This window comes from Panthera leo, chromosome B3 (assembly GCF_018350215.1).
Source record: "Panthera leo isolate Ple1 chromosome B3, P.leo_Ple1_pat1.1, whole genome shotgun sequence".
NCBI lineage: Eukaryota > Metazoa > Chordata > Mammalia > Carnivora > Felidae > Panthera > Panthera leo.
In genome coordinates, this window is record NC_056684.1 from 60,825,533 (window position 1) to 60,839,290 (window position 13,758).

At 39.3% G+C, this 13,758-nt stretch overlaps 1 protein-coding gene across 1 annotated transcript in view; it reads left to right on the forward strand.

Moving 5' to 3' along the window:
• Positions 1–797: 797 nt before the first annotated feature.
• Positions 798–13,758, forward strand: part of PLA2G4D (phospholipase A2 group IVD) — a 42,164-nt gene continuing 29,203 nt past the window's right edge. The window contains exon 1 of the mRNA XM_042943125.1: positions 798–809. Coding sequence (XP_042799059.1) covers positions 798–809 — 12 coding nt within the window. The remainder of the gene's footprint in view (positions 810–13,758) is intronic.

Sequence of the window (13,758 nt, forward strand, 5' to 3'; positions counted from 1 at the left end):
TAGCCTGTGGAAAAATTGAGAAGTCATTCAACAGTTTTTGTAGGAAGACACTCAGGGCTAAGAACAGAGCTAGTCCCTGAGGGGTGAACAGCCTGGTGCTGGCTACACATGTGAGGAGAAGAAAAGGAAGGGGTGGGTGTGTTCTGCACAAGAATATTTCTTTTTCTAAAGTTTTTTTTAATGTTTATTTATTTTTGAGAGAGAGAAAGAGAGAACATGAGTTGGGGAGGGGCAGAGAGAGAATGAGGACAGAGGATCCAATACAGGGCTTGAATTTACAAACCATGAGATCATGATCTGAGCTGAAGTCAGATGCTCAACCAACTGAGCCGCCAGAATGCCCCACACAAGAAGACTTCCTGAAGGAAGGGGCCCAATTGGGTCACAGAGGACAGTCAGAGGAGGGGAAAGGGAACATCAGGGTGAGGGAGCAGTAGGTAGGGAAGAGGTCATCCTCAGGGAATGTGAGGAAAGGAGGTGCAGAGAACAGGAAGGGCCAGGCGGTAGAAGGCCTGTGAGTCAGAGGCAGAAGGGTTTGGACTCAATAAGATCCACAAGTCAGAACTCCTGCACGTTCTCTATTGAGGGCGCATGTCTGTGTGACAGGGATAGGAAATAAGGCAGGGGTTCAGAAGATGGAGAGTGGAGACAAGGAAGCGTCTTTGAAAGCCCTGTAAAGGGGGAGAGTTCAGAGGGAGACAGCGTGGAGAGAACACAGGTCTCAGAGTCCTTCTAGAATGACAGGAATATGGGAATTTGTGACACATCAGAGACTAAAAGGAGAGGAAAATCGCAACATGGTTCTCAAGGTGGGCCTAACACTAAAGGAGTGATGGTGTAGAGGGGAGACCTGGTGCTGGAAAGTTCTGGATGATTTGTCAGTTATCAACTTACTGTCTCTTAGGGTTCCAAATGGTGCCCCCTAACTTTCTATGCCCTGTGATTGACAACAGGATTCCCCTAAGAATCTCTCCTTTAGGGCCAGTACGATGTTAAGCTCCTGAGTAGAGGGCACGGGAGAGACTCTCCTGCTGTTTTTGAAGCTGGGGACCAGCCGTGGGGGTAAGAACACCCAAGGGGCCTGCCCAGGCCACAGGCCCAGATGACAGCCATCTCCAAACTCATAGCCTCAGCCTGGCCATAATCTTTCCACAACCTTCTTAGTGAGGAAATCAGAACCTCTGAGCATGCAGAGGTCTCCTGCCCGCACTGGTGCCCAGCCCCTGCCTCACACCCACATCACCAGTTGCTGGTCACCTGCTCCCCATTTTAAACTCTGGAGCAGCACCTACTGCTTGCTGGGCAACCCCAGACCCACTCTGGCCTGGCTGAACCAGCAACCTTGTCTGCCATCGGGTGGGCTGAACCCGCCTTCAACAGTGTTAGGGGACCATACAAAGTTTCTTTACATCTTATGTTACTCCTTTATCACAGCTAATAATTCTTTATATTATAATGAACTAATCTTGATTGGACTTACTTTCTGTTTCTGGTTAATCAGGATTTTGCTTTTTTGATTAAAATGAGAAAGTGTTTATAGGATATGATGAGACCCTCTCATTTGGTCCCCTATCAAATGAGCTCACAGTGCCTTTGAGAGGAATTGCATAAAACACTCCCTGTGGACAAGCAAAGTACAAAGCCATTCCTTTTCTGAGCCAGCAAATTGTAGAAACATCTCTTCTGGGTGGATAAAATACTAAACATGCCCCTTGTTTAATTCCGACCCAGCCCCATGCCAGGGCACCAACTTGATGACTATAGCAAGAGCTGTAGATTGGCCTCTACTCCTCCCACAGCTGGGTGCCTTTGTGCAGGGTAGTGGAAAAGAGCAACAAAGACTGGGGAGAATGTAGATTGGGAACAGCCAGGTCTAGGGGAGAGGAGGATGGATGGATGGGTGGATGGATGGATGGATGGATGGATGGATGGATGGATGGATGGAGAAGTGGACAGACTTAGGGGAGTGGGCTCAAAGGGAGAGCATCTGTGCACCAATGACAGTGCCTATCAGTTGTAGAAGAAAGACTGTCCAGACAAATGAGTAGGGTGGCCCATCCAGTTGGCCATCAGCCCGTGTCCTCATCCATCCTAGTATTTGAACATCATTACTCAGCAAAAGGAGAGGCAGCTTTTGGAATACTCACCTTCTTGTTCAAGGGGCTTGTTTCCAGGATTTATCAATCAGCTCTACCTCCTATGTTTCTCATAATTAAGCCGATCCCAAGGAAGTTCTTTCCCCAAGCCCATGCACCCATTACTTACTTTGGTTTTACAAGTCAGGGCATGCTCTGTACCTTGGTATGCCCAGTCTGCAGCTGTCTCTGAGTTCCACCCTCACCCACGTCCCTGCTCCTCTATCTGAACTCCTACTTGATTTTCATTGCTTTGGGCAGTCTTTCCAGATATTTTATGGGTTGGGATTCAAATGTCTTTTAGTTTCATCAAGAGGGTTTGTGTTTCTGTTATTTTCTTCCATTGCTTTTGGATGATTTCCAAAGGGAAGATACTGAATTTACTGTGTACTATTTTAAAATCTTGTAAGGTTTTTGAAGTTTTGTAAATGTGGTGTGTATGAAATAGTATCTCTCTGTGGACTTAATTTGCATTTCTCTAAATACTAGTGAGTTTAAATATATTTTGTGTGTTTTTTGGTATTCTGGTTTACTCTTCTGTGATATGCCTGGTTATATACTCTGCCCATTTTTCTATTCAGTTCTTTGTCTTTTTCTGACTGATATATATATATATATATATATATATATATATATATATATATGTATTTTGATCTAATACATTTTGGCTAAATGTGTTGCAAATATTTTCCCTCGGTCTGTGGCTTATTTTCTCAACTTTAGAAATTCTCTTTTATTAAAAAGTTTTTATCTTCTAATGTAATCAAGTGTATAATTGTTTTCCTTAATGGCCTATGTTTCTTGTTTAAGAAATCCCTCCTTATCCTGATGCTGTAAATATCTAACTCTTTTTATTTATTTATTTATAAATTTTTTAATGTTTACTTATTTTTGAGAGAGACAGAGAGACAGAGCATGAGCAGGGTGAGGGGCAGAGAGAGGGAGACACAGAATCTGAAGCAGGTTCCAGGCACTGAGCTAGCTGTCAGCACAGGGCCTGACATGAGGCTCGAATTCACCAGCTGTGAGATCATGACCTGAGCCGAAGTTGAACCGACTGAGCCACCCAGGTGCCCCTCTAACTCTTTGTTTTTGAAGTTTATGTTATTATTTCTTTTGAGAGAGAGAGAAAGAAAGAGAGAGGGCGCACACGCGCGCGCACACACACACACACACACACACACACACACGAGTGCGAGAGGGACAGAGAGGGAGAGAGAGAGAATCCCAAGCAGGCTCTGCACTGCCAGTGTGCAGAGCCTCATGCAGGCTCAAACTCACAAACCATGAAATCATGATCTGAGCCGAAGTCAAGAGCTGGTCACTTAACTGATGGAGCTACCCAAAAGCCCCTCTAACTCTTTGTTTTTAAAATCAAAGGCCTCTAATTAATTTCTAGTGAGGCAACTCTCCTTCCTGTTCTTCTTTAAAATTTTGTTGGCTAATTGCTTTCTTAGCACAGTGGACAGCGCGTCAGTCTCAAAAAATTTTCTTGGCTATTATTGTTTTTTGGTCCTTCTATATAAATTTTAGATTTAGCTTGTCAAGTTTCATTGAAAAATCCTCTGGGGCTTCATTTGGAATGAAATTAAATGTATAGATTATTTTAAAAATGTTTTTTTAATGTTTATTTATTTTTGAAGGAGAGAGATACAGAGCACGAGCAGGAGGGGCAGAGAGAGAAAGGGAGACACAGAATCCAAAGCAGGCTCCAATCTCCAAGCTGTCAGTACAGAGTCCAGCTCGGGGCTCAAACTCACAAACCACGAGATCATGACCTGAGCTAAAGTCGGATGCTTAACTGACTGAGCCACCCAGGTGCCCCAAGTGTATATTTTTAAAATTAAAAATTAAAATTAAAAAATGCATAGATTATTTTTTGAAATAATTGACATCTGTAGATACGGAGTCTTTCTATGAAGAAACATAGCATTTTTTTTTTTCCCAATTTTTAGGTCTTTGCTAATGCCTTTCAAATACACAGTTAAAATTGTGTCCATTCCTTGAATGCTTGGTAAGACCTGCCATAAAACAATCTGGGCCTTGAGTTTCTCTTTTGTCAGATTTCTTTTTTTTTAATAAGATGTTTCTTTTCTTTTTAAGTTTATTTACTTATTTTTGAGGGAGAGAGAGAGAGAGGGGGGGGGTGCATGCGAGCGAGCAACAGAGAGGGAGGGAGACATAATCCCAAGCAGGTTTTGCACTGTCAGCACAAAGCCCGACATAGGGCTCAAACTCACGAACCGTGAGATCATGGCCTGAACTGAAGCCAAGAGCCAAATGCTTAATGGACTGAGCCACCCAGGCATCCCTCTTTTGTTAGATTTTTAATTTTTAGTTTATTGTTTAAAAAAGACATAGATGACTAGGGAAACACACAGTATTGGATAAGAGCTAGAGACTCGAGTAAAAACTCATGTTTAGCTTGATACAGATATTGATAGAAAGATATAGAAATAATTATAGATATGGGTATATACATGGCTTGATATATATCACATACAGAGGTTTATATATACTTGTACATATAATGTATTAAATATATAACATATTACACACACATAAATTTGAGTAACAAAATAATACGGTATTTATAATCCAAAGCATAAAATAAGTACTCATAAAGCCATACTGATACAAATAAATGATTGAATAAATATAGCAATGGGAGAGAAGAGACAAATCTATTTCCTATGCAGAAGAATTCCAAATGATTTATATAGATAATCCTTGCCAAAGGAGATGGAACATAATTCCCCATCCCTTAAGCATGGGCTACACTTAGTGATCAAAGAGTACAGTATGAAAAGGGGGAATAAAATAAGTCACGATAGAGAAAATTGACAAATGTTACCTCAGCCAGGTGATCGAGGCCAATAGCAACAATGGAAAGACATGTTGATACTATGTACCCTTGATTTGATGTGAGGAAAATGGCATTTACCTCTGTGGTCTTCCTCCCCAAAAGCCATATCCTTAATCATGAGAAAAACATCAGACAGGCTTTAATCAAGGGACATTCTACAAAATACATGACCAGTATTCCTTAAAACTGTCAGGGTCATCAAAACCAAGGAAAAGTCAGAGAAACTGTCATAGACTAGAGGAGGCTAAGGAGACATAATTTACTAAATGTAATGTCACATCCTGGATGGAATCTTGGAACAGAAAAAAGACATTCAGTAAAAATCAAGGAAATCTGAATAAAGTATGGATTTTGTTAATAATAATGGAGGAATATTCGTTAATTAATTGTAACAAATGTCACATAAGATGTTGATAACAGGGAAACTGGGCACAAGGTATATGAGCACTCTGTACTATCTTCCCAACTTTTCTCTTCTAAAAAATGAAGTTCATTTTTTTTTTAAAAAGTAAGTTTATTCTATGTTTCCTTTTGGAAGTGTGTTTCATATTTTTTAAATCATAGATTTTTAAAAAAACATATTTTTGTAATTGATTTCTAATTATTTTTGCATCTTGGTGAAAGGATGTTATCTGTATGCTAATCTCTAAGATTTTTAAGACTTACCATAAAGCTTTGTTCATGATCAATGTTTAAATATTCCATTCTGGGGTGCCTGAGTGACTCAGTCTGTTAAGTGTCCAGCTTCAGCTTGGGTCATAATCTTGTAGCCTGTGAGTTCGACCCCTGTATCGGGCTCTGTGCTGACAGCTTGGAGCCTGGAGCCTGCTATGGATTCTGTGTCTCCCTCTCTCTCTGCTCCTCCCCTGCTTGTGCTTTGTCTCTCTCTTTCAAAAATAAAAAATTCTTAAAAAAATTTTTTTTCCATTGTGCTTGAGAAGGTGTATTCTCTAAATTTTGTGGCTGTAGGTGGTATATCCATGTCCAGTAGATAAACTTGTTAATTGTTTTATTCAAATCTTCTGTATTCTTTTTTTAATTAAATTTTTTTTGTGTTTATTTATTATTTTGAGAGAGAGACAGTGTGTGAGCAGGGGAGGGGCAGGCAGACACAGAATCCAAAGCAGACTCCAGGCTCTGAGCTGTCAGCACAGAGCCCAACGTGGGGCTCAAATCCAAGGACTGTGAGATCATGACCTGAGCTGAAGTCTGACACCTGACTGACTGAGCCACCAGGCACCCCAAATCTTCTATATTCTTAATAATACTTTGTATGTTCTTATATTTCACTTGTCATCACTTTGTTTTGTTTTACCTCCTTTTTTTAAATTCCCCATATTAGTCATCATCATAATAATTATTTGTAGAGTCAATATTTTGATTTACTATGTACTTCCTAACTTATTTTCTTTGTACTTTTTGTGTGTCATCCTTTGTTCTAGTTCCTTCTTCCTGGAGTAATTCTTTAGACATGCTTGGTGAGGGTTGTTTTTGGTAGATTTTTGTTGTTGATCTGGTAAGTTCTTCTTCACGTAATACTCCATCCTGAGAAATAGTTTGCTGTGTTGAAGTCCTAATTTGGTAGTTTTTCCCTTTTAGCCTTTTGAAGATATTTTACATTCTTCTGGCTTCTATTACTGCTGTTGAGAAGCCCACTTCAGCCTAATTGTCCATATTTTTTTTGTAGGTAACTTATCTCTTCTTCCTGAAAGATTTTAACACTTTTTTCTTGTATCTTTGATATTCTGCAGTTACCACTACAATGTGTCCAGGATGAATATTTTTATTTGTCCTCCAGATTTGTAGTGATTCCTGGATAATAGCTTATAATAATAATAATAGCTAACATCTATTGATTGTTAGCTGTGTACCAGGCACTATTCAAAGTACTTTAAAATGTGAACTCATTTCATATTCACAACAGTACTATTATCACCCCCATTTTATAGGTGATTAAAGTATCTTGTCCAAGTTACATAATGGTTAATGTTGAAGGTAGGATTGGAAACTGGGGTTCTCCCAGGGTTTCCCATGGGCTTCATGGGATCATGAATTGCTTTTTTGCTTAAGTCAGTTAGAGTTCGGTTTTTTTTTTTAATGTTTATTTATTTATTTTGAGAGAGAGAGAGAGAGAGCAGGGGGAGGGGCAGAGAGAAAGAGACAATGCCAAGTAGGCTTTGCACTGTCAGCACAGAGCCCAACGCAGTGCTCTTTCTAATGAACCATGAAATCATGACCTGAGCCAAAGTCAAGAGTCAGAAGCTTAACGAACTGAGACACTCAGGTGCCCCTGGAGTTTGGTTTCTGGTATTTGCAACTGAAAAAATCCTGACTAATCCATTGGGCAACTGGGTGGACATCACTGCTTACTGAAATAGGGAACACAGGAGGGAAGTTTCTCCTTTGGAAAAAGTAGGCATAACATAGTACCTTATCCCATGTCCCCCTGGGTGTCAGAAAGTTTTAGAGACATCTCTGGAACTCATTATTGATGTATCCCCAAATATTTCCTGCCTCTGGGGGCTGGCAATATATTGTGATGTGTATTGTAAGTGGTTTATTATTAATGACAAATCATTAATGACAAAACATTCAAATATTTTCTTTATTTTTATTTTGAATAAAATTATTCATGTACTTAGTATTTAAAATATCAAATAGTTTTACAAAGCTTTTGATGAAAAAAAGTTAATTTCCTGTCCTACCCCAACCCACCTAGCAGCCGCTGCTTAGAATTCTTTTAGCTTTTTTTTTTTTTTTTGGTATTTACCGCCATATTTCTAAACAACAATCCTCATACTGTTACTTCTTGATTTTTATTGTCTTTTTACTATGGAAGATAAGAGTTTAGTTCTGTTATCCTACCCTCCCTCATTATTGTTATAATTTTTGGTTAATATATATTGTTTATATTAATTTGACTATGTAGTATATGATTATATTTCTTTTAGTTTTAACTTTTAGTTTTCTTTGGAGTTAATGCTTGCCTTTCTTTTTCATTTGCTTAGTTTTCTATGTTACTATCCAGAATTTGTCCTCAAACTCTCCACCAGAAGTATAAATCTCTCAATATGTCAGGTGATTCATCAATTTCATTATTTTATCCTCTTTAACCTCCTCCTCCTTTTGATACTTCCTTGATGTCCCAATTTACTGGTTGCCTTAGAGGAAATATCCTGGAATTTCCCTTCAGCATGCTTCTGGATATTCCCTTTGACTTGCTTTTATGTTGGATCCATTTCCTTCCTCTTTCGTGGTTTATTCTCTCATTTTGGTGGGACACCAGCTATAGACCAGCAGCTTTGGCATCACCCCAAGAACTTGTTAGAAATGATAAATCTCAGACCCCACCCCTGATCTACTGAATCAGAATCTACATTATAACAAGTTCCCCAGCTGATCCATGTGTACTTTAAGGCTTAGAAAGCACTCTGATAGCTCATAAGAAAGGTAAAAATAATTTGAGAACTTGTATTTTTGTATATACCTATATTCTACTTTCACTTTTAACTGATAGTTTGGGAATAAAATTCTAAATTGGAAGTCACTTTCTGTCTGAATTTTCAAGGTATTTCCCATTGTCTTCTAACCTCCAGTGTTGCTGTTAAGTTTAATTACATTATAATTTCCAGGTTTTTTTGTGTGTGACCTTTTTGTGTTTTTTCTTATATTAAATATTTTAATAGTATTTTTCATTGTATTTTTTATATGAAATTTATTGTCAAATTAGTTTCCATACTACACCCAGTGCTCATCCCAAAAGATGTCCTCTTCAAGACCTTTTTGTGTTTTTTATTTACTTTTATATCCAGGTTTCTGAAATTTTATGATAATGTGCTTTGGTGAGGGTCTTTGTTGTTGTTGTTGATTATTATTCCATGTATTCAATGAACCCTTTTAATCTGGAGACTCTCTGGTTCTCAATATTTGTTGCTCAGTCGGTCATGATCTCATAATTTGTGGGTTCGAGCCCCTCACTGGGTTCCATGCTGCATGGAGCCTACTTGGGATTCTTTCTCTCCTTTTCTCTGACCCTCCTTGACTCATGGATGTGTTCTCTCTCTCTCTCTCTCTCTCTCTCTCTCTCTCTCAAAACAAATAAACATTAAAGAAAAAAAATTTTAAAAAGAACATTTTCACCACATCTGAAGATTCCCTTGTGCCTCCTCTCAGAAAATAATCCCAAGCAAAAGTAACCACATTTTAACTTCCATCACCAGAGATTAATTTTGTCTGTTCCAGATCCTGGTAATCATAGATCCTGATAGTATATAGTCCTCTGTGTCTGTCTTCTTTTACTCACTATTATGTCTATACTGGTACTTTGTTTTCAGTTGCTGGTCTTGTCTTCTGATTCACCACCCTTTTGTCTCCTTCTCTTGGCTCTCCAGCCCCTCCCATCCCTTCTTACAATCCAGAAGCTTCTCTGCTCATCCTCCTGAAGGCTATGGGGTGATGGACCCATGCTGGCATGGCTCCTGTTGATGGGTGTGCACAGTTTCCTCCCTAATTATCCACAGTCGGCTCTTTGAACTTGGGCCAGTTGTACAGCTGCCACCCCATACAAACATGGGCTCATTGTTCTGGAAACTAAATGATGTGTGTAAAAAGAGTATGTTGTGTACATGCATGAGAGATCCTAGTCCAGATTCCTGGCTCTGTCATGGATGCATCCTTTGATCTGAGCAAGTCTGTTTCTCTGTCTCTGTTTCTCATTCCCCCAAGCCACTTTGATCCAACAAATACTGAGAGCTTTTCCAGGGTCAGCAGATTTTAGTGAAAAGGAGATTCATTCTGACTTAGCAGTCTCATCCCTCCACACTGGTGTGCCCCTCACTGCTGAGCTGCCTGTAGTCAGCCTGCTGTATGACCGGCTTCCCTGCCCCCACTGCTCCTTGTCCTCCATTTACATAAATACTAACATTAAATATAAGTGGTCAGTATATGAACTAAATAAAAATATTTAAAATAACAAACACTATATAAAAAATAAATATTTAATAATAGAAAGTTGACAGAGACCTAATATTATTTGATATTTTTTAGAAGTATGTTCTTAAGAAACTCAGAATGTCAAAGTTATTATCTTGGAGTCAAGAGCCAATAATCCCAGGTGCTGGAGAAGCTCTTTTGGAATCTATATAAGTCAATGTTAATTATACTTCAATTGAAAAAAAAAACCTTTCAAACTTTAAACTTCCAAACTTCTAGGTTTCCTCCGAGTCCCTCAAATAAGGCCAGCTCTTATTTGATAACTTTGAGGACATCTTACTGAAACTTGTTAATTATCATTTTATACAGATCATAATATTTTAATATCTAGCTATGTTTTTTATCCCAAAGATTAATCCCAGATTTGGCCATTGGCCAAAGAGGGGGAAGATGAGCAGGAGGAAGGGTCAAAACATTAAAAGCATGTTTACATATATATTTAAAATCCTGTTACATGAGAAAAGATATCAACTGTAGCTGTGGCTGAGGAGCGTGATGAGGGGACAGGCTTGACCCCCAGCACTCAGTTCCATCCCAAGTTACTCACTGCAGCTCCCTTGGACCCTGAGGGAGGGAAGTGTTCTTGGCACGAGACAGAAGTCTCAGGGGCTGCCCTACTCAGTGGCAGGAAGGGGTCAAGTTGGCTGGGGCTCCAGGCCTTGCAGATGGCATGGTATACCATATACCCCTCCTGAACCCAGGCAAGTTAATCATTGTCTCAGGGCCCTCCACCTTGGGGTCGTTGGTTTGCTGGGTGTTTGCAGAAAAACTATCACATTTCAGATGAGTCAGTGCTGGGTGGAGAGAGAAGAGTAAATTTCATAGGAACTCCTGGTAGCAGAGCAGGACAACTGCAACTCTGGATATGGGGTCTGGGTAGGGTTCTCACATGAAATCCAGTGGTGGTCAGGGGGTATTCTCTAAACCAATGAAGTTTAGAGAAAGGTTTTTCTTCTACTGAGATAAACTAACCCAGAGAGATAAAAATCATTAGAGGGTTTGTTCATGCTTACAACAGTTTAGTTTTGACTTGTGTTTTGGAATGTATAAAAGACTTAACTTATCTTTTTAAAAAATTTTTGCCATTTGCAACAACGTGGATGGAGCTGGAGGGTATTATGCTAAGTGAAACGAGTCAGTCAGAAAGACAGATATCATAGGATTTCACTCATATGTGGAATTTGAGAAACACAACAGATGAACATAAGGGAAGGGAAGCAAACATAAGATAAAAACAGAAAGGGAGGCAAACCTTAAGAGACTCTTAAATACAGAGAACAAACTTAGGGTTGCTGGAGGGGAAGTAGGTGGGGGGATGGGCCAAATGGGTGATGGGCATTAAGAAGGGCACTTGTTGGGATGAGCACTGGGTGTCATATGTAAGAGATGAACCACTGGGTTCTACTCCTGAAGCCATGACAACACTGTATGTTAACTAACTTGAGTTTCCATTTTAAAAAAGAAAATAAATAAAATTATGAGCTAAAATATAACAGTTACAAATATGATAAACTGAAAATGCTCACACATATCTCCAGTGTGTGGAAGGTTTATGAAAAGAGGAATCCAGGAAGAGAAGACCAATATGGAGGAAGCCAGGTGGGAGAGGCAGAGGAGTCCTGAAGGGAGGTTGGTCCAGGTACATTAGTAGTTCTTGAGAAATGTTCTTATTGGTTAACTTTACCCTGAAGCTCATGTACCTGCTACCACTGCCTCCAGACAAAGTTATTAGCTGAATAATGTTTGTTTATAGCTCTTCCACGGCTCTTTGTTTTGAAATTCCAGAGGCTCTATTCTGGGTCAGATACCTGCCCTAGCACTCCAGAACCTGCAGTGTAATGTCCCAGGTTCTGAGACACCGATGTGTTCCATTGGCTGAGAGACATGGAGTGGAGGACAGATTTATGCCTGACAGAAGCTTCCTCAGGTGGGGATCAGTGGGACATCGTAGGCGCTCAATAAATATTTGTTGGATGAATGAATGGATGGGCTAGATAGTATATTGTCCATTGCTTAGAAAGAGGCTTATCCAATCCAATAGCCTTAGAATGGAGAGAACGACCAGTGCTTCTTCCCTGTTTGGTTTTGAGCAGTCCTGGACAGGAAATGGTCTTTTCTCTTTTGTCAACAGAGTGAATAACCACTTCCTTGTGAGGCAAGAGAGCAGACCTGACTGTGCCTTGCTCTTGACATGGTGGTTAGTACTGAATGCTGAAGCATGTGTCATCCCTGCCTTACACGATATATCTTGCCACCTGTCCCACCACCTGCTTCAGGACTTTTGCCTGGAATTGAGACTCAGCTGAGCATTAGCTCTGTCTCCACCTCCACCCCTGTCAGGTGCATCCTCTCCTCTATGACACTGTCATTGAGTGCTTTTCTAGGGGAAGGGAAAGGGAGGGGAGTGACTGAATCCTTCTTCCCTGGAGTTAAAGTAGGTAATGGAGGAGCTGAGACCCAAATGAAAAACCCAGAACTAGATCTACTCCCTCAGGCAAGGCTTGATCCAGGGACTCTCTTATGCTCCTCCTTGCCTGCACTTCTGCTGGAGAGAGACCATATCATAAATGGTGGTTAAGAATACTGCCTCCGGCTGAGATCCCCAGGGTGATCTGGAGGTAGTCCCTCAACCAATTCCTGCCTTAGTTCCCTCATTTGTAAAGTGAGGATAATAATAACACCTGCCTTATAGGGTTTGGGGGGGGGATGAATAAATATGTTACATATATATATTTATATATATGTATATATATAATATATATTATATATTATGTATATATAATATATAATATATAATATATAATATATAATATATAATAATATATAATATATATAATTATATAATATATATAATAATATATGTATGTATATATACATATATGTATATATATTATATATATACATATATATATTATATATATACATATATACATATATATATTTATAAACATATATATACATATATATATAAACATATATACATATATATATATTTATAAAGTGCTTTGAACAATGTGGTATGTGACCTAGATCCATGTTCCAAGGAGCCTGAAGTTTGATACAAAATTCGGTGCAAAAGTATTTATTTAGAATGATAAAAGAGATCACACAAAAATAAAAATTTTAAAAGGCTGATAAATGCCAAAACAGCACAAAATTTTAAAAATAACATACTATTTTTTTTTAACGTTTATTTATTTTTGAGACAGAGAGAGGCACAGCATGAACGGGGGAGGGGCAGAGAGAGAGGGAGACACAGAATCGGAAGCAGGCTCCAGGCTCTGAGCCATCAGCCCAGAGCCCGACACAGGGCTCAAACTCACGGAGTGCGAGATCATGACCTGAGCTGAAGTCGGACGCTTAACCGACTGCGCCACCCAGGCGCCCCACATACTATTCATTCTAAAAAACTGCAATTAACCTCTATACTTTTCCCTTTGCTATTTGGTTGTACACTCTTTGATTCTTCTTTATTCAACACCAATTTTGTTATATCATTTTCTTCGTAGCAAATAGAAAGCAATCTTCCCTCTAGCCTGGTTGAGGATTTTTAAAAATTGTTAGTCATAGGGTAGTGGGATGGGTTAAAATAAGTGATGGGGATTAAGGAGTAGTACACTTGTTGTGATGAGCACCAGGTGTTTTGTCGAAGTGTGGAATGGCTATATTGTACACCTGAAAATAATATCACACTATATATCAACTAACAGGAATTTAAATAAAAAACTTAAAAAAAATTGTTGATCTGGGGTGTCTGGGTGGCTC